At 42.2% G+C, this 21,852-nt stretch overlaps 1 protein-coding gene across 1 annotated transcript in view; it reads left to right on the top strand.

The window, feature by feature from the left end:
• C1H1orf141 (chromosome 1 C1orf141 homolog) overlaps window positions 1-21,852 on the top strand; it is a 52,775-nt gene that overhangs the window by 26,441 nt on the left and 4,482 nt on the right. Inside the window, exons 5-7 of the mRNA XM_032889253.1 lie at window positions 6,481-6,625; window positions 13,666-13,735; window positions 21,313-21,502. Coding sequence (XP_032745144.1) covers window positions 6,481-6,625; window positions 13,666-13,735; window positions 21,313-21,502 — 405 coding nt within the window. The remainder of the gene's footprint in view (window positions 1-6,480; window positions 6,626-13,665; window positions 13,736-21,312; window positions 21,503-21,852) is intronic.

Genomic DNA, 21,852 nt, shown 5'->3' on the forward strand with positions numbered 1-21,852 from the left:
GTGTAATTTACATACCTGTGACTATTTAACAGTTATTTACGCTGGTTCAGTAACTTCATGTCTCTAGGTCACAACTCAAGTGACATTTAGAATCGAAAAGTATAAGGATGCCAAGCAATTTCATCTGGTAGTTATAAAATCTTATATATGAAGACAACGTTAGCTTATGCACAAGATAAAGCTGTGGACACCTACTTTAAACATTTCTTAAATGTATAATGTAAGCACATGAACCTGTTAGTCTTTTCATGTACACCTCAGAAAATTTTTCGAAGCTGTGGTTAGATTGTACAGTTATGGTGAGCACCAAGCATAGGTCAGAATCAACCGGGCTCCCGTTGCATTCTGAAACCCCTCGGTCTCAGACATTGAGCGTGTGCCTGGCCACTGTTCAGCAGGTCAGACCTAAAGAGGTAAGACAATATGTGAAGGTAAACTACTTTAAAGTCTTTTAAGTGTATATTGATTTGTTATTAATTATTCTGACATGGAGAAAGAAGCAATGATGATCATTAGTAACACCTTTCATCCTTTTGGGAGGCAATACTGGGGATTGAGCCCAGGGTCTCACGTGTGCTAGGCAAGTCTTCAACCACTGAGCTATTCCCCCAAGCCGTATACCTATGTTTTTCATACTCTTAAATTTTAAAATTAAAAAAGCGTTAACATGATCCACTCCCCAGGTTATAGGTTTATTCTTATCTGCATGTTTAAATCCTTGCTTAATAAAAATCTCCTGGGTTGGGGATTCAGCTCAGTGGTAGAGCGCTTGCCTAGCAAATATAAGGCCCTGGGTTCGGTCCCCAGCTCCGAAAAATAGAAAAAATAAAAAAAATAAAAATAAAAATCTCCCAAGAAAAGTTTAAATATCACAGTTTACTCATAATAATTTACTAGCACATCACTTAAAATAGGCAAAATTCCAGGACCCTCTCTTCATCAGCATTGTTCTGCATTGACCTGAGGATGCACCATAGGCTTTCGTTTCTTCTCCTATTGCTATCATAAAAACGCCCTGACAAGACCAACTTACGAGAAAGGGGTTTATTCTGACTCACAGTTCCAGAGTGTCACTGTGGGGGAGACAAGGCAGAGAGGACATGGTGGCAGGACAGGAGGCTGACTGCGCTCAGTGAACCTGCTTTCAAGAAACAGAGCGTGAACACGAAGCCTGCATCCCCTCCAGTGAAGCTCAGACTCCTGAAGGTTCCACAGACATCCCAAACAGCTGCTGGGCCGAGCTGAGCCTGAGCCCATGGGAATGTTTCTGATCCAAATCACAGCAACGAGGAATGACAATTTCACTCCAAACTGTTCTATTTCATGCTCAATGGTCCATGTCTCAAACTCAGACATATAAGTGTGGGTCCCCACAGAGTCCAGAAGAGGCTGTCAGATCCCCTAGATAACTGTGAATCACCAAATATGGGTGCTGGGAACTGAGGTCTCCTGAAAGGACAGTCTGCACCTTAAAGCACTAACCATCTCACCAGCCCTTGACGGGCTTTGAAGTGGCTCAATACGGTACTTAGAACAATAATTCCCCAGGGTTTTTGGTTCGATAAGCAATGGTGACATTGAGTAAAATTATATTAATTTTGATTTTTGTTTTCATTGTCATTCGCTTTGAAGAGAATGTTTTATTTCCCCCTAGGACTTCTTCATTGAGATGTATTGTAGCATTTCCAATGTTTAAAAACTTTTCTAGATATGTAGCAATGTTTGAGATCTAATTTATTTAATTCTATGTTTAAGCAGAGAACAAATTCTGTGGTATTTCAACTTTTCTAACCTTCTATTAAGACTTGTTGAGGTTGCATATTTAAGAATACTTGTATGTTTATAAAAGACGACCTCATTTAAGAACTAAATATCTGGGGCTTTTCACATGTACATGATGCTTTCAGTGTCAGAGCATATACTAAGCCCTTCAACAAACTCCTGTCCAATTTGCGTTTCTGCCCTGACTCCCCTAAGTGATGAATAGACAGTGCTGTGGAATTGTAAGCTGAAATAAACCCTTTCTTCCCCACAATGCTTTTGGTGATGGTGTTTTTGTAAGAGAAATTAAAAACTCCAGCTGAGATTGCTTTTTTTAAAAAAAAAAATCTAGGAGGTTGGGGATTTAGCTCAGTGGTAGAGCGCTTGCCTAGGAAGCGCAAGGCCCTGGGTTCAGTCCCCAGCTCCGAAAAAAAGAACCAAAAAAAAAAAAAATAGCAGGAAAAATAAATAAATAAAAAAAAAATCTAAGTATTAGGTATTTACCTGAGAGTTACTTTTAATTAGAAGGACTAGTTTACTAAAATTTAATATAATTATTACGATGAGTAATGGTCCAGCCTATTCTTTTATTTTTTCTTACTGATTAGTGACATTTCTTGTTGCTGAAATAAGCAAATTAAGGAAGAAAGAGTTTATGTGGGTTCCTGGTTTGAGGAGATGCAGTTTACCACCTTAAGAAGGCGTGACAGAAATCAGAAAGCAGAATAAGGGCTGGAAACAGGGCCAGCCTAGGGGTCTCACCCAACAGTGACTTAATTCTTTCAGCTAGTCCTCACCTCTTAAAGGTTCCGCAACCTCCCCAAAAGAGCACCCCCAGTTAGGAACACATCTTGAAACAAATACGTCTGTAGAGAACACTGTAAGTCTAAACCTTAATCCAGCCTCAAATATCCCTAGTCTTATCGTTCCAACACAGTCCAAAAGTCGAGTTTCTTCAGAGACGCAAAGCAATTCTTTAACTGTGACTTGCTCACAACATACCATGGCATAGGACAAAAATTCCTATCATAAATACAACAGGAAGGTAGCAAGAGATTGCTATCCAAGTACGACTGACACTCGGTAAACACGAAACCTTGTAGCTCCATGTCCACCGTCTGGAGATCTCCTCGTCTCCAACAAGCTTGGGGTAGCCTCACCTTCAGCTCTACTACCTGTGGCACATACGGCCTCCCTGTGCCCACCCAGCGCCCACAGCTTTCCTCAGTAAACATCTTATGTGTCTGATATCTCGTCTATCCGAAGGATCTGACCAGCTCACTCAGGAGCTCCATGAAGGGATGCCCCAAGTAAAGCCGGCTGCAGCCTGCAGTCCAGTTACACCTCATATAAACACCAATCCCACTCTTCAAATCAGTTAGACCGAATTCCAGTGGTTTTTCCTTTTCTCTCCTTTCTTTCACTCTTTTGGATGAGAGAGAAGGGGGATGAGAAAGAGAGAGAGAGAGAGAGAGAGAGAGAGAGAGAGAGAGAGAGAGAAGGGGAGAGGAAGGGGAGAGGGGAAGGGAGAGAGGGAGAGAGAAGAGAGAGAGGGGGGAGAGAGGAAGGGGAGAGAGAGAAGGGAGAGGAGGGAGAGAGAGAGAGAGAGAGAGAGAGAGAGAGAGAGAGAGAGAGAGAGAGGAGAGAGGAAGGGGAGAAAGGGAAGGGGAGGGAGAGGGGGACAGAGAGAGAAAGAGAGAGAGAGAGGGGAAGGGAGGGAGAGGGGGAGGAGAGACAGGAGTTGGGGGACACATGGAGAGAGAGAGAGACAGACACACACACACACACACACACACACACACACACACACACACACACACACACACAGAGAGAGTGAGAAAGAGACGAGGGCGGGGGGAGTGTGTGTGTGCTGTTTTTATCTGAGGCAGGGCAGTTCTGATAAGAGACTGCTTACTCACGGTGAATCAGAATTGCCAAAAGCATTTTCCGTTTGTTGTGTTTGCTTAGTGTCTTTTCTCTTTCACAAGTGACTGTGTGCTGTCTGTGTGTGTGCCTGTTTGCATGCACGTACGGGTTCTGTCATTATTTCTAGCCCTAGTTCATTATCCTGTGCTTCCTAAAAACTCATAAACAATGATAAAAGTCCCTTTTTTTGGTATGGGATTAGGGATTGCGTGACTAGACTTGCACATGCTAGGGAGTACTCTTCTAGTGGTCTAGCCCCCTCCCCCCACTCCCTCTTTTACTTTTTGTTTTGAGGCTAATAAAATAAATAAAATGCTGCCCCAGGGTAGCTTCAAAATTGTGACCCTCCAGCCTCAGTCCTCAAGGAGCTGCAGTTATAGACCTGTGCCATCACCCCGACTGGGTGTCACTCTTACCAGTTCATAGACTTGTGGGTTGATTATCCCAGCTATGATGTTGGTTGTTAGTTTTACAGTCATAAACTTTAAAATTGTGCTAAAGTAGTTATTTTGTATAGATTTACAGTGGGTCTCTTCATAATAACAGTTTCATCTAAATACAGACCCATGTATAGTACCATTGCTATTAAATATACTATTTATAGTGTGCTCGGCCTGGCATGGTGGCACATGCTTGTCATCCCAGCACTGGAGAGGTAGAGGAAGACAAATGCACCATCAAGGCCAGCCTGGCCCACATAAGAAGACCCTTTCTCAAATATGCAAGCAAACAAACACTGAAACAATAACAAACAATTACATTGGTTTCCCTCCATTTTAGCTCATTGGGGAATGATTCATAACAACATTATTTCTTAGAGACCTCACTTTCAGACAACTTCATGTGAAGTATTAATTTGTGTAGTGTTAATTAGAAACTTATTTAGTATTCTATGTATCTTTAAAAAAAAAATCCTGGGGCTAGAGGGATGGTTCAGCAGTTAAGAGCACTGAGTGCTCTTCCAGAGGTCCTGAGTTCAAATCCCAGCAACCACATGGTGGCTCACAGCCATCTGTAATGAGATCTGATGCCCTCTTCTAAAAGACAGCTACAGTGTACTCAGAGCTCAGACACAGAGCTTTTATTTTAAGCTGCAAGCCTAACCTGGGAGGGTTCTGAGCTACTCTAACCCAACTATGCTGCTAATAGCTTGACAAATTGTCCTTTACCTGCATCTGGTCTTGCCCTGGCTTGCTCTGCTCCATGTGTGTCCTCATAGCTCCTCCTTCATCACAACCTTACAATGAGTCCTCCTGCTCTCTTCACGTGGTTCTCCTCACCTTCCTCTCCTCATGGTCCTTCTTTTCTCCTCTGTCCTTGGACTCCCCAGTCTGGGATCAGAAATCCTCTCCTTTTCTGCGCAGCTAATTGGCTGATCAGCTCTTTTATTAACCAATCAGAGGTGTTAGAAAACAATTTTTACACAACACTGAGACAGGAGATGCTTGACCATGCCATTGTTACATGGAAGAGTGTATAGTGGGTTTGGTGTTTACCTTTCTACTCTGGTAGCATGCAGAATTCTTCCAGTAACGTGAACACTATTCAGTAGGGGTGAAGTCTCTGGTTAGGTACCAGCTCAACTTCTCCATGTTCAATGAAATATGTATGTAGGTGTCTTCATCAATAACTGGCCTTACCAGAGAGATGGAATCTTAAAGAAATTTTAATTTTATCTAAGTAATGGCTAAGGATATTGAACACTTTTTCAAATATTTACTGGCCATTTGTATTTCTTCTCTTGAAAATTATTCTGTTGTTCACCTACTTACCATTTGGTTGGTTTATTTTCTTGATGTTTATTACGGTTACTTATGAATTTTACATATCAGTTTCCTGTCTGATGCTCAGTTTGCAAATATTTCTTCCCATTCTGAAGACTGCCTCTTCACTCGGACAATATGCTAGGCAGGAGCATTTTAATGTTACATGATCTCATGTGTCCATCATTGAAATTACCTTCTCTATACTAGATTCCTTTCCAGAAAATCATTGCCTATGCCTTTGACTTGAAGTGTGTTTTGCTGTTGTTTTATGGTACGTGTATGCACACGTGTGCTGTGCATGTGTGTGGTATATGCACATGTTTGGAAAGGTTCTAAGCATCCATGTGTAAGTGGGCAGAAGCCAGAGGAGAATGAACAATGCCTTGCTCCCTACTCAGAACTGCTCTACTGTTGTTCTCACTCTATTAAAACAGAGCTGGATAATTCCTTGGTTTGAACTTCAGTTACATTTAGAAAAGTATTTTTTTATGAATATGAAGTCCAACTTTTATTGACAAAGGAAATTGTTATTAGAATACAAACCTAGGCAAATATTTTGAGATTTATTTCTGTATTCTTCAAGTGCTAATGATAACACCAACCTCAGGGGTGGATTATATAAAACGTCATATTTGAAGGTATTTATCCCCAAAGTGTTTTCTCAGTGGTGAAGCACCTGCCTAGTGACCATGAGGCCCTAGGTTCAATTCCCAGCACTGAAAAGCAGTATTTTGAGAACCACATAGGTGGCAGTCATCATAATTAGAAATGTGAATAATTATGGCTAGGATATATAGCTGGTGTACACAGTCCTCTAGATTCGATTCTTAGCGTAATATAAACTTGTGGGTGTGGTGGTACATACCTGTAATCCTAGCACTCGAGAGCTGGAGTCAGAAGGGTCAAAAGTAGCTAAAGGTCAGCCTGAAATCCATGAGACCCTGTTTTGGTGGACAGGGGTGGGGGTGGGGGAGACTACAGATAGAAACACCTTCTAAGAGGTCTCCGTTTTTTTCCTGCTGTTTAGACAGGATACACACAGCCCTTGCCTCTGCCACCGCCTCAGTCTAGACACCCGTGTAAAAAATCAGCAGAGTCTTCAATCCTGTCTCCCACACTCAACAAAGTATCCAGTGCTGGTAAGAAGGAAAAGGTCTCTCCCCCATTTACAGGTACTCAGATTGTATGTTTTTGTTGAAAGAGCTGGAAGTGGCAGCATCTTATCCAGTTATAAACATCAAGAAAACATATGCCCAAGGGTTAGCCTTCTCCAGATGTACAGACATAATGCCACCGCTTTGTAACACCTCTTACCACTGGAAAAACTACAAAGTCTGTACTCCTTAGTCCTCTGCTTATGTCAATTCCATTTATAAATTACTTTATTAGCTCCAGTCTGGCCCTACCCACCCCCAGCCAGAACAGAACTAGAGACATCTGATTCTGTCCAAGGAGAAGAATTAAAACTGTTTGTTTTCAGGGTCCTTGCTCCCAATAAGCCTAACCCTGTTTCCATTTCTTATCCTCCTCACTGCTTAGAAACCAAAGTTTACAAAAGACTGGTCATATGGGAATTTCGCTAGGGAGCATAGATAGTAAAAACTTAATTAAACACATTAATTACATTCTTATGTTGTGTGTGTGTGTATGCATATATACAGGTACATGCTTTCTAGAAGTCAGCGGGCAATGAGGGTCTTGAAACTCTCCTCCTATCCGGGTATCAAACTTAGGTCATCAGACTTGGCAGCAAGTGCCTTTACCCCTGGAGCCATCTCACATAACCACACTTAACTGACATTACAAAAACCACCATAGAGACCTCCTCAGAACCCTTGTTTCTTTGTCTTGAACGGCCCAGCAGAAACCTCAGTGGCACAGCACAATGTCAAAAGCCTTTCAAGTTGACTAAGCCTATCATACAAGGGGCAAGCAGCCAAATAGCCCAACAGAATCAAAACAGTTCAGAAGAACTCAGAAAAACAAAGTCAGTCACCAAAATAGCTCAGTGGAGCCCGGTGGAGCCGGTCTCTCAGTGGAGCCCAGGGGAGCCGGTCTCTCAGTGGAGCCCGGTGGAGCTGGTCTCTCAGTGGAGCCCAGTGGAGCCCCCAAACTAAAGTGAGGGCAACATGAAGGTTACACAGATCAAGGAGAAGCTTCTAAAACATTAAATTTTCTCAAGTGCAAATCAAAGTCCAATAGTTCGTTTCTCTACTTGGTCAAAGAGAAGTGAAAAACATCTGATTTTGGTTGAAATGGGAATAAATGAAAAAAAAAAAATCCCTGGAAAAAATTGTTCAAGCAGCCACATGGAACTCTGTGGTCTCTCTTCTCCCCTCTGTGGTTAACTTGCCACCCCAAAATGCAGAAAAGGAGTGGCTGTCACCAGAAATGCAGAAGAAGATCTATCCAGTGTGGCCACATTGGAAAGAAGAACAAATAAAGAGGTCTGGTGACCCCTCCCCCTCCTCAAAGTCCGTCTTTGGACTCTTGATATGCGTTGTTGTTATAAATGAATATGTTGCCACGATTCACCATACTACACACTTCAGATATAAACAAGTTATTGTATACAAAGCAAAGTAACAAAGACAGCCGTAAGGAAACAGTATCTGCTACACACAGGAGGGCAGCTGCACATAAGAACTCACGGTGGTTATGACAGCACACAAGCCCAAGCCAGATCAACCTCCAGTACGGAGATGACGTGGGGGTGGGAGGGTTGGACTTGAAATCTCACCTCTAGCCAAGTAACTCTTGGCAACTGAGAGCTTCTAGGAGAAGGAGAACCGGTTTTTTCTTTCTTTTTTTTTCTAAGAGTGTAGGCCTGGCAGGCCAACCACAGTCCAGTGAATACCACATATCCAAGAACAGCTGGGAAGCACTACTTGGCCTTAATAGGTTCCCCCAAAAAGGGGTGGGGGAAGTGGATCTGAGAAGTGCTAGAAGAGCAAGGACTCTCTAAGCATGATCAAAACATGTTGTATGAATCTTTCAAAGATCTAATACAAAAAGGGTATTTTAAAAAATCAAAGTTAAGGGACCAGAGAGATGGTTCAGCGGAGAAGAGCACTGACTGCTTTTCCAGAGGACCCAGGTTCAATTCCCAGCATCTGAATGGTAGCTCACCACTGTCTGTCAGTCCCAGGAGATCCTGTGCCTTCTTCTGGCCTCCATGGGCACCAGGCACAAACATAGTGCACATACATACATGCAGGCAAAATACCCATACACATAAAAATAAATCTTCTTTAAATTAAAAGAAAGAAAAAAAACCAACACTTGCAGAAGTCTAAGACAGCAAAAATGTAATTGTCAAAATAACTGAGAAAAGAGTTTGTACTAATATAATAACTAATAATACATTGTAATTTAGTTTTTGATGTTTGGGGTATGTCTGCATGTGTGTGTGTGTGTGTGTGTGTGTGTGTGTACAATTGGAAGCTTGAGACTGAAATCAGGAATGTTAATCGATCGCTCTCTATCTTACTCATTGGGATAGGGCCTTTAAGTTGAATGCAAAGCTTACTAATATGGCTGGTTTAGGTAGCCACCTGGCTGTGGGGATCTGTCTCCACCTTCCCAGTGATGGAGTTACAGACAGGGTTACTGAACTGCTGTCTTCAGGGTTGCATGGCTAGTGCTGTACATCCAGTAAACTATCTCTGCAGCACCTCCAGATGCTAGTTTTAAAAGTCAGTAACTGGACATATAACTTCTCAAAGTACTCACCAGTGGCTTCTGAACACGGCCATCTGCATTCACATTTACTTTCCTCAGCTGACAACTTTTAGTGATTCTTGAAGTGATGTGTGCTGTAGTGTTAATTCTTTTGACTCTTCATTTTCCAAAATGTCTTTATTTTACTGTTACTCTTGAGTGAATACTCTACCAATACTATTAATTGTGATATTTGCTAGGATATCAAAGAGTCTAAAGCAAGCAACACATTAAAATAAAACTGCTCGAGGACGAGGAAAAGCAGAATGAGTCACTGATAGGTGTGCTGGTTTGAATGAGAACGCCACCCCTCCCCCCATGAGCTCATGTATCTGCATCCTTAGTCCAGTTGATGTACTATCTGGAAAGGATTAGGAGGTGTGGTCTTATTGGAGGAGGGGGTCTGTCACTGGTGGTAGGCTTAGAGGCTTTAAAATCCCACACCAGGAGCACCACCTGCTTCTCTCCTCCACCCCCTAACCCCCTTCTCTGCCTGCAAATCAGGATGTAAGGCCTCAGCTGCTGTTCCAGTGCCATGCCTGTATGTTCCCTGCTTTCACTATGAGCAAACCCCCTAGAACTGTCACATACCTTCACTTGTAAGAGTTGCCTCGGTCATGGTGTCTCTTCATTGCAAACAGTAGGACAGAAGTTGACACCAAAGAGTGCCTTTTCGCTGTGACGGGCCTGAGCCTGCTGCTGTTTGGAGGGATATGGAAGACATTGGGACTTTAGAAGCAAGGCCTCCTGGGCCATACTAGTAGGAGCAACTAAAACACCAACGGCTCAGGCTCTAAGACCAAGAATCGACAAATGGGACCTCATAAAACTGCAAAGCTTCTGTAAGGCAAAGGACACTGTGGTTAGGACAAAACGGCAACCAACAGATTGGGGAAGGATCTTTACCAATCCTACAACAGATAGAGGCCTTATATCCAAAATATATAAAGAACTCAAGAAGTTAGACTCCAGAGAGCCAAATAACCCTATTAAAAATGGGGTACAGCGCTAAACAAAACATTCTCAGCTGAGGAATATGGCTGAATGGTCAAAAAGCACCTAAAGAACTGTTCAACATCCTTAGTCATCAAGGAAATGCAAATCAAAACAACCCTGGGACCTCACACCAGTCAGAATGCCTAAGAACAAAAAACTCAGGTGATAGCAGATGCTGGCGAGGATGTGGAGAAAGAGGAACACTCCTCCATTGTTGGTGGGATTGCAGACTGGTACAACCATTCTGGAAATCAGTCTGGAGGTTCCTCAGAAAATTGGACATTCCACTACCTGAGGACCCAGCTATACCTCTCTTGGGCATGTACCCAAAAGATGCTCCAACATACAACAAAGACACATGCTCCACTATGTTCATAGCAGTCTTATTTATAATAGCCAGAAGCTGGAAAGAACCCAGATGCCCTTCAACAGAGGAATGGATACAGAAAATGTGGTACATCTACACAATGGAATATTACTCAGCTATCAAAAAGAACGACTTTATGAAATTCGTAGGCAAATGGTTGGAACTAGAAAATATCATCCTGAGTGAGGTTACTCAGTCACAGGAAAACACACTTGGTATGAACTCATTGATAAGTGGATATTAGGTTTTTGGGTAATTAGCTCAAATTACTCAAGATGCAATCCACAGACTACAGGAAGCTCAAGAAGAAGGATGACCAAAATGCGGTTGCTCCCACTCCTTCTTAAAAGAGGAAAAAAATATTCATGGGGGTGGGATATGGAAGCAAAGTTTAGAGCAGTGACTCAAGGAATGGCCATTCAAGCCTGCCCCACATGTGGCCCATATATATACAGCCACCAAAACTAGATAAGATTGATGAAGCTAAAAAAAATGCATGCTGAAAGAGGCTGAGAGACACATCCAGAGCATGTCCAATACGGAGGTCAATCTAGCAGCAAACCATCAAACTGAGAACAGGACCCCCTTGGGGGGAACTAGAGGAAGTATTGAAAGAGGTGAAGGAGCTTGCAACCCCATAAGAACAACGATAATGCCAACCAACCAGAGCTTCCAGGGACTAAACCACTACTGAAAGACTATACATGGACTGACACAGGGCTCCAATTATATATGTAGCAGAGAATAGCCTTGTTGGGGCACCAGTGGAAGAGGAAGCCCTTGGTCCTGCCAAGGTTGGACCCCCCAGTGCAGGGGAATGTGGTGGGCAGGCAATAAGTGGGATGTACAGGGAGAATACTTGCATGGGGGAGGGGGAAGGGATGGAATGGGGCTTATGGACAGGAAACTGGGAAGGGGAATAACGTTTGAAATGTAAGTAAAGAAATATATCTAATAAAAATTTTTTAAAAAAGAAAATAGTGCTGAGGAATATATGGACTACGGCAGCCCATCTCAAGAGGTTTCAGAGGGGAATCATATTGGAAAGTTTGAAATTTTGGTCAAGAATGTGGCTATTTTTGTCCTTGTCCAGAAAGTTGGCTGATGGCTACATTAAAGACTTTTGGACTACTAATGGCACTAATGGCACATCAGAGGAGATTTCAATAGTTGGAGTCAATATTGACTGTGTTGTTATTAGAGATCACTCTTATCTAAGGCTACCATGAAAAGGAGCAAGCTGGGCAAAAAGAAATACAAAATGTACAGTTTGAGGGGAAAAAAAATCACACCAGGAAATGTAGTGTTGGCATCAAGTCAGGTGCTCCAGGAGACAAAATGTTTTAAGACAAGCCAGATTCAAAAGAGTGGTAGCCACAAAGCGATACACCACCCAGCTAAGCCTGCAACTGTGAAAAGAGTAAGAGTGAGGGATTTCCTTGGCCTAGAAACCATCAGCAAGTCAAAGCTTATGCAAATGTAAATCCCGGGGCTGGGTGAGGTGTCTCAGCTTTCAGTCCCAGCAAAAGGAAAAAATTGGCAGCCTCAGCCAGTGCTTCTGGTTAAAAGTCAAAGATACAGGAACAGGGTTTGCTGTGAAGAGACACCATGACAACTCTTATAAAGGACAACATTTAATTAGGTCTGGCTTATAGTTTCAGAGGTTCAGTCTGGTATCATCATGGCAGAAAGCACGGCAGCATCCAGGCGGACTTGTTGCTGGAAGAGCCAAGAGTTCCACATCTTGATCTAAAGGTAGTCAAGAAAAGACTCTCCAGCAGTCAACTAGGATCTCTCCCTCACTGGGTGGACCTTGAGCAAAAGACCTCAAAGCCCATCCCCACAGTGACGCACTTCCTCCAGCAAGGCCACACACCTATTCCAACAAGATCACACCTCCTCATAGTGCCACTTTCTGTGGGCCAAGCCAAAACCGTTCAAACCACCATAATCGTTAAGGAATTTTCTCCCACAGTCAAAGAAAGCCACTGAGGCCAGCAGTTTGACAGAACAGTCCTTGCATGGAGGCCTCAAAAGGAAAAGTATTGCATTGGAGACCCTAAAATGTTGCAGATGCCAGAGCCATGGGATACCTGCCAAGAGAGCTGCAGACTGCGTGTGAAACTAGCCCAAGAGAAAGAAGCGTGTTGCAGTCAACAAAGTTTAAAGTTGGAGATCTGAAAAGCACTTTGCTATCACATGTGGAGATGTAGAATTCAGAGTTTGCCCTGCTAGTTTGGATCTACTTTGACCCAGTATTTTCCCCCTCTGCTCCTGTTGCTCTCTTTGGGAATGGTAATATCTGTTCTGTGCCATTGTATGTTAGAAGTTATGTGAGATGCTTTTTTTTTTTTTTTTTAAATTTTACAGTGGATTAAATTTAAGAAAATGCCTAAGAGATTTTAAGTAGTCTTGAAACTAAAAGACTATGGGAACTTTTGAACCTTGGATTAAATATATTTTGCATTATGATGTGCCTACAAGCCTATGGGGAACCAGGGAGTGGAATGTGATCGTTTGAATGAGATTGGCCCCCATAGACTCATATGTCTGTGTGTGCTAAGTCCCTAGTTGATGAAGTGTTTGGAAAAGAGGAGGAGGTCTTATTGTTAGAGTTGATCACTGGGGTTAGGCTTTGTGGTTTCATAAAACCATGCCATCCCCAGCATCTCTGCCTGCCGCCTGTGAATAAAGCTATAACTTTCGTCCGTGAAAACTCTTGACTACTTTTATGTTTGCACTGTCTTCGCTGAATACTGGAGTCTTGGTCTATCTTTTCTTCTACCTCATTCACTCAAGAAGTATGGATGGCAAAAATGGCTTGGTGGTTAAAAGCACTTACTGCTCTTGCAGATGATTTGATTTTGATTCCCAGCACTGCCTCAGACAGCTCATACCTACCGGTAACTCCAACTCCATGGGATGTGACATCTCTGCCCTCCATGGGTATCTACACACACATGACACAGACACACACAAACACACAAGAAAGAGGGGTCAACAAACAACCACAAACTTGGTGCTATGCAGGATGTTTTCTATGTTACTTTAAACTGTAAGATATGTCATATGGAACTTTCCTAGGTAGCATAGTACTTATGTATCTTCTATCAAAATCTATAATTGCAGACCAGAATGAAAGCAGAGCTAAGAAGTCCACGCATTCCACAGACCACTCAGCAGATTCTAGTAAAAATGGGTAATTTATGTTTTGTTTTTTTTTTATTAACTTGAGTATTTCTTACTTACATTTCGAGTGTTATTCCCTTTCCCGGTTTCCAGGCAAACATCCCCCTAATCCCTCCCCCTCCCCTTCTTTATGGGTGTTCCCCTCCCCACCCTCCCCCCATTGCCACCCTCCCCCCAAAAATCTAGTTCACTGGGGGTTCAGTCTTAGCAGGACCCAGGGCTTCCCTTTCCACTGGTGCTCTTACTAGGGTATTCATTGCTACCTATGAGGTCAGAGTCCAGGGTCAGTCCATGTATAGTCTTTGGGTAGTGGCTTAGTCCCTGGAAGCTCTGGTTGCTTGGCATTGTTATACATATGGGGTCTCGAGCTCCTTCAAGCTCTTCCAGTCCTTTCTCTGATTCCTTCAACCGGGGTCCCGTTCTCAGTTCAGTGGTTTGCTGCTGGCATTCACCTCTGTATTTGCTGTATTCTGGCTGTGTCTCTCAGGAGCGATCTACATCCGGCTCCTGTCGGCCTGCACTTCTTTGCTTCATCCACCTTGTCTAATTGGGTGGCTGTATATGTATGGGCCACATGTGGGGCAGGCTCTGAATGGGTGTTCCTTCTGTGTCTGTTTTAATCTTTGCCTCTCTCTTCCCTGCCAAGGGTATTCTTGTTCCCCTTTTAAAGAAGGAGTGAAGCATTCACATTTTGACCATCCGTCTTGAGTTTCATTTGTTCTAGGCATCTAGGGTAATTCAAGCATTTGGGCTAATAGCCACTTATCAATGAGTGCATACCATGTGTGTTTTTTCTGTGATTGGGTTACCTCACTCAGGATGATATTTTCCAGTTCAACCATTTGCCTCACATGCAAATTGTCGTTGTTTTGATAGCTGAGTAATATTCCATTGTGTAGATGTACCACATTTCTGTATCCATTCCTCTGTTGAAGTGCATCTGGCTATTATAAATAAGGCTGCTATGAACATAGTGGAGCACGTGTCTTTTTTATATGTTGGGGCATCTTTTGGGTATATGCCCAAGAGAGGTATAGCTGGATCCTCAGGCAGTCCAATTTTCTGAGGAACCTCCAGACTGATTTCCAGAATGGTTGTACCAGTCTGCAACCCCACCAACAATGGAGGAGTGTTCCTCTTTCTCCGCATCCTCGCCAGCGTTTGCTGTCACCTGAGTTTTTGATCTTAGCCATTCTTACTGGTGTGAGGTGAAATCTCAGGGTTGTTTTGATTTGCATTTTCCTTATGACTAAAGATGTTGAACATTTCTTTAGCTGTTTCTCAGCCATTCGGCATTCCTCAGCTGTGAATTCTTTGTTTAGCACTGAACCCCATTTTTTAATAGGGTTATTTGTCTCCCTGCGGTCTAACTTCTTGAGTTCTTTGTATATTTTGGATATAAGGCCTCTATCTGTTGTAGGATTGGTAAAGATCTTTTCCCAATCTGTTGGTTGCCGTTTTGTCTTAACCACAGTGTCCTTTGCCTTACAGAAGCTTTGCAGTTTTATGAGATCCCATTAGTCAATTCTTGATCCTAGAGCATAAGCCATTGGTGTATTGTTCAGGAAATTTTTTCCAGTGCCCATGTGTTCCAGATGGTTCCCTAGTTTTTCTTCTATTAGTTTGAGTGTATGTGGTTTGATGTGGAGGTCCTTTATCCACTTGGACTTAAGCTTTGTACAGGGTGATAAGCATGGACCGATCTGCATTCTTCTACATGTTGACCTCTAGTTGAACCAGCACCATTTGCTGAAAATGCTATCTTTTTTCCATTGGATGGTTTTGGCTCCTTTGTCAAAAATCAAGTGCCCATAGGTGTGGTCTTCAATTCTGTTCCATTGGTCTATCTGTCTGTCTCTGTACCAATACCATGCAGTTTTTAATCACTATTGCTCTGTAATACTGCTTGAGTTCAGGGATAGTGATACCCCCTGAAGTCCTTTTATTGTTGAGAATAGTTTTAGCTATCCTGGGTTTTTTGTTATTCCAGATGAATTTGCAAATTGTTCTGTCTAACTCTTTGAAGGATTGGATTGGTATTTTGATGGGGATTGCATTGAATCTGTAGATCGCTTTTGGTTAAATGGCCATTTTTACTATATTAATCCTGCCAATCCATGAGCATGGGAGATCTTTCCATCTTCTGAGGTCTTCTTCAATTTCTTTCTTCAGAGTCTTGAAGTTCTTATTGTACAAATCTTTTACTTGCTTGGTTAAAGTCACACCGAGGTACTTTATATTATTTGGGTCTATTATGAAGGGTGTCGTTTCCCTAACTTCTTTCTCTGCTTGTTTCTCTTTTGTGTAGAGGAAGGCTACTGATTTATTTGAGTTAATTTTATACCAGCCACTTTGCTGAAGTTGTTTATCAGCTTTAGTAGTTCTCTGGTGGAACTTTTGGGATCACTTAAATATACTATCATATCATCTGCAAATAGTGATATTTTGACTTCTTCTTTTTCGATCTGTATCCCTTGACCTCCTTTGTTGTCTGATTGCTCTGGCTAGAACTTCAAGAACTATATGGAATAAGTAGGGAGAGAGTGGGCAGCCTTGTCTAGTCCCTGATTTTAGTGGGATTGCTTCAAGTTTCTCTCCATTTAGTTTAATGTTAGCAACTGGTTTGCTGTATATGGCTTTTACTGTGTTTAGGTATGGGCCTTGAATTCCTATTCTTTCCAGGACTTTTATCATGAAGGGGTGTTGAATTTTGTCAAATGCTTTCTCAGCATCTAATGAAATGATCATGTGGTTTTGTTCTTTCAGTTTGTTTATATAATGGATCACGTTGATGGTTTTCCATATATTAAACGATCCCTGCATGCCTGGGATGAAGCCTACTTGATCATGGTGGATGATTGTTTTGATGTGCTCTTGGATTCGGTTTGCCAGAATTTTATTGAGTATTTTTTTTTGATATTCATAAGGGAAATTGGTCTGAAGTTCTCTTTCTTTGTTGGGTCTTTGTGGTTTAGGTATAAGAGTAATTGTGGCTTCATAGAAGGAATTCGTAGTGCTCCATCTGTTTCAATTTTGTGGAATAGTTTGGATAATATTGGTGCAGGTCTTCTAAAGGTCTGATAGAATTCTGCACTAAACCCATCTGGACCTGGGCTCTTTTTGGTTGGGAGACCTTTAATGACTTCTTCTATTTCCTTAGAGTTATGGGGTTGTTTAACTGGTTTATCTGTTCCTGATTTAACTTCGTACCTGGTATCTGTCTAGGAAATTGTCCATTTCCTGCAGATTTTCAAGTTTTGTTGAATATAGGCTTTATAGTAAGATCTGATGATTTTTTGAATTTCCTCTGAATCTGTAGTTATGTCTCCCTTTTCATTTCTAATTTTGTTAATTTGGACACACTCTCTGTGTCCTCTGGTTAGTCTGGCTAAGGGTTTATTTATCTTGTTGATTTTCTCAAAGAACCAACTTTTGGTTCTGTTGATTCTTTCTATGGTCCTTTTTGTTTCTATTTGGTTGATTTCAGCTCTGAGTTTGATTATTTCCTGCCTTCTACTCCTCCTGGGTGTATTTGCTTCTTTTTGTTCTAGAGCTTTTAGGTGTGTTGTCAAGCTGGTGACATATGCTCTTTCCTGTTTCTTTCTGCAGGCACTCAGCGCTATGAGTTTTCCTCTTAGCACAGCTTTCATTGTGTCCCATAAGTTTGGGTATGTTGTACCTTCATTTTCATTAAATTCTAAAAAGTCTTTAATTTCTTTCATTTCTTCCTTGACCAGGTTGTCATTGAGTAGAGCATTGTTCAATTTCCACGTATATGTGGGCGTTCTTCCCTCATTGTTATTGAAGACCAGCTTTAGGCCGTGGTGGTCTGATAGCACGCATGGGATTATTTCTATCTTTCTGTACCTGTTGAGACCCGTTTTTTGACCAATTATATGGTCAATTTTGGAGAAAGTACCATGAGGAGCTGAGAAGAAGATATGTCCTTTTGCTTTAGGATAGAATGTTCTATAAATATCTGTTAAGTCCATTTGGCTCATGACTTCTCTTAGTCTGTCTCGCCTCTGTTTAATTTCTGTTTCCATGATCTGTCCATTGATGAGAGTGGGGTGTTGAAATCTCCTACTATTATTGTGTGAGGTGTAATGTGTGTTTTGAGCTTTAGTAAGGTTTCTTTTACGTATGTAGGTGCCCTTGTATTTGGGGCATAGATATTTAGGATTAAGAGTTCATCTTGGTGGATTTTTCCTTTGATGAATATGAAGTGTCCTTCCTTATTTTTTTTTTGATGACTTTTAGTTGAAAATTGATTTTATTTGATATTAGAATGGCTACTCCAGCTTGTTTCTTCCAACCATTTGCTTGGAAAGTTGTTTTACAGCCTTTCACTCTGAGGTAGTGTCTGTCATTGTCTCTGAGGTGTGTTTCCTGTAGGCAGCAGAATGCAGGGTCCTCGTTGCGTATCCAGTTTGTTAATCTATGTCTTTTTATTGGGGAGTTGAGGCCATTGATGTTGAGAGATGTTAAGGAATAGTGATTATTGCTTCCTGTTATATTCATATTTGGATATGAGGTTATGTTTGTGTGCTTTTCTTCTCTTTGTTTTGTTGCCAAGATTTATTAGTTTCTTGCTTCTTCTAGGGTATAGCTTGCCTCCTTATGTTGGGCTTTACCATTTATTATCCTTTGTAGTGCTGGATTTGTAGAAAGATATTGTGTAAATTTGGTTTTGTCATGGAATATCTTGGTTTCTCCATCTATGTTAATTGAGAGTTTTGCAGGATACAGTAGCCTGGGCTGGCATTTGTGTTCTCTTAGGGTCTGTATGACATCTGTCCAGGATCTTCTGGCTTTCATAGTTTCTGGCTTAAAAGTCTGGTGTGATTCTGATAGGTCTGCCTTTTATATGTTATTCTTGACCTTTTTCCCTTACTGCTTTTAATATTCTTTCTTTATTTTGTGCGTTTGGTGTTTTGACTATTATCTGTGGGAGGAGTTTCTTTTTCTGGTCCAATCTATTTGGAGTTCTGTAGGCTTCTTGTATGCTTATGGGTATCTCTTTCTTTAGGTTAGGGAAGTTTTCTTCTATGATTTTGTTGAAGATATTTACTGGTCCTTTGAGCTGGGAGTCTTCACTCTCTTCTATACCTATTATCCTTAGGTTTGATCTTCTCATTGAGTCCTGGATTTCCTGTATGTTTTGGACCAGTAGCTTTTTCTGCTTTACATTATCTTTGACAGTTGAGTCGATGATTTCTATGGAATCTTCTGCTCCTGCGATTCTCTCTTCTATCTCTTGTATTCTGTTGGTGATGCTTGTATCCACGGCTCCTTGTCTCTTCTTTTGGTTTTCTATATCCAGGGTTGTTTCCATGTGTTCTTTCTTGATTGCTTCTATTTCCATTTTTAATTCCTTCAACTGTTTGATTGTGTTTTCCTGGAATTCTTTCAGGATTTTTGTGACTCCTCTCTAAGGGCTTCTACTTGTTTATTTATGTTTTCCTGGAATTCTTTTAGGGATTTTTGCGATTCCTCTCTGTAGGCTTCTACTTGTTCTCTAAGGGAGTTCTTCATGTCTTTCTTGAAGTCCTCCAGCATCATGATCAGATATGATTTTGAAACTAGATCTTGCTTTTCTGGTGTGTTTGGATATTCCGTATTTGCTTTGGTGGGAGAATTGGGCTCTGATGATGCCATGTAGTCTTGGTTTCTGTTGCTTGGGTTCCTGCGCTTGCCTCTCGCCATCAGATTATCTCTAGTGTTACTTTGTTCTGCTATTTCTGACAGTGGCTAGACTGTCCTATAAGCCTGTGTTTCAGGAGTGCTGTAGACCTGTTTTCCTGTTTTCTTTTAGCCAGTTATGGGGATAGAGTGTTCTGCTTTCGGGCGTGTAGTTTTTCCTATCTACAGGTCTTCAGCTGTTCCTGTGGGCCTGTGTCTTGAGTTCACCAGGCAGGTCGCTTGCAGCAGAAAAGTTGGTCTTACCTGTGGTCCCAAGGCTCAAGTTTGCTCATGGGGTGTTGCTTATGAGCTCTCCGTGGCCGCAGCAACCAGGAAGATCTGTGCCGCCCTTTCCTGGGAGCTTCCGTGCACCAGGGTTCCAGATGGCGTTTGGTGTTTTCCTCTGGAATCAGTAATGTGTGCAGAGTGCAGTCTCTTCTGGTTTCCCAGGCGTGTCTGCCTCTCTGAAGGTTTAGCTCTCCCTCCCACAGGATTTGGGTGCAGAGAACTGTTTATCTGGTTGGTCCCTTCATGTTCCGGCGGTGTCTCAGATGCAGCGGACCTGCTGCTCCTGGACCCTCCTCTACGGGAACCCAGAGGCCGTATACAGTTTCCTCTTGGGCCAGGGATGTGGGCAGGGGTGGGCAGTGTTGGTGGTCTCTTCCGCTCTGCAGTCTCAGGAGTGCCCACCTGACCAGTCGGTGAGGGCTCTCTCCCATGGGGTTTGGGAGCAGAGAGCTGCTGCGGGCAGGGATCCGCCGGTTTGGGACTCCCGCTAAATCGTAATTTATGTTTAAAATGTTAATACTCTATACTGCTCGATGACAACTCTGGTAGAACAGGTTCTGACTCATGTAATAGAGAATGATTAATTTTTTTCTGCTTATTACTAACATGTACTCTCATAATGTCATCAATGGAGGAGCCCCATACTGGTCAGCTAGTGGGCATTCCATCCTGCAGCAGAGGAAGATAGAGAGTGTAACTATGTTTTGTAGTAGGTACAAATTGAGTTATACTTCCAAAGGAAGGTGGAAAAGTCGTTTATTTTTCCTTAACATCTAGATCCTTCTCATCAGCATCTCTGCATAATGGAGCAAAAAGTTGGCAGTGGGATGTTTTGCAACTTTGGAGCAATGATGAATAAGTTCTTTAGGCTTAAGTCACCCTTTTGCTTCTTTCCAAGACAGTATCTGTGGAGTATGCATGAGTAAGGGCCTTGATGAACTTTGGGAAATAGAAATCAAGGTATTGGATAAGGATCAGAACCAGATCCCAGTGCCACTGTCAGGCCTGGTGATCACAGGGTTGCTCCTGACGTGCCCTGTGGCTCCTGATTGTCTGTGGCTGGAGAGCTTGTGGTCTATTCTCTATGAAGTAGTCAGGATCCACTCTCAGGACCCACTGAGAGGATGAGCTTTCTGAGGCTCTGTCATTTCCATCCTTAGCATCTGTGAGTGAGGCTATCTGTCTTAGCTTTGTCCAGTCTGTGCTACAGGTTACCTCAAAAACCTGCAAGGATAAGGCCACTTGCCACTGAAATTGATGGAGACCTGAAATGAAAAGTGTATTCTCTTTGTGCATGTGCACAATGTTTTGTCCTCTTTATTAAATTGTTATAAAGCTCCAGGAAAAGTTGTGTCCAACACCTCTCTCCCCATAGGCCTTTACTAAGCCTCTACATCATGCTCTGTACTCAAAATCGACAGGTACCCAGGTAACTGTCTGGTTTCCACCTCTGCTCCTGCTGCTTCTCCCACAAAGCAGGGAGGAAAGGATAGCCTTATCAGACTGATTGATACCTACTGAATGGATCAGTGGCAATGATGGCAGTAACTTCTAGAAAGAGACGTAGGGAGAGAACTGATTAGCTGAAACCACTTCCTAAACTATGTTACTTTTCAGGAGAAAACACCGTCCAGAGGTGAATAATTTGATTACAAAAGAAAGCGAATTAACCAGAAATGACCAAGCAAGAATGACTCATCCAGTCAAACAGAACATCTTGTTTCCCCTGGACTGTGAGGATCTACTGAAAGATCCAAAAATGAAGACAATTGACCTTGGTCCAACAGAGACAGTGCATACTTCTATGGTAAGATCTACTGCTACTTGAGGAAAATGAATATTACAAGCCCTGGCAAGGCTAAGAAGAGAACATGACTTGAATCTTTCTTGTTAGGAATCATCCAAACATAGTCCTTTCTGCTTTGATGATTCTGTACCCCTATAACAGGTCATAATTGGCAACTTCGAAGGTGGAGAGGAAGGACTCTTTATAAGACCTCTATAACTTCTGCAACCCTAAATAGACTAGTTTTCCCCCCACACCTTTTCATGGCCACTTCTTTTGACTCTTACAGGTCATGTAATTGGCCTAATTTCTGGAAGGCTGGCAAAGATAGTTTCTATCTCTACCTAACGACGCACAGACTTAAAGTAGTG

This window comes from Rattus rattus, chromosome 1, assembly GCF_011064425.1.
Source record: "Rattus rattus isolate New Zealand chromosome 1, Rrattus_CSIRO_v1, whole genome shotgun sequence".
NCBI classification, from domain to species: Eukaryota; Metazoa; Chordata; class Mammalia; order Rodentia; family Muridae; genus Rattus; species Rattus rattus.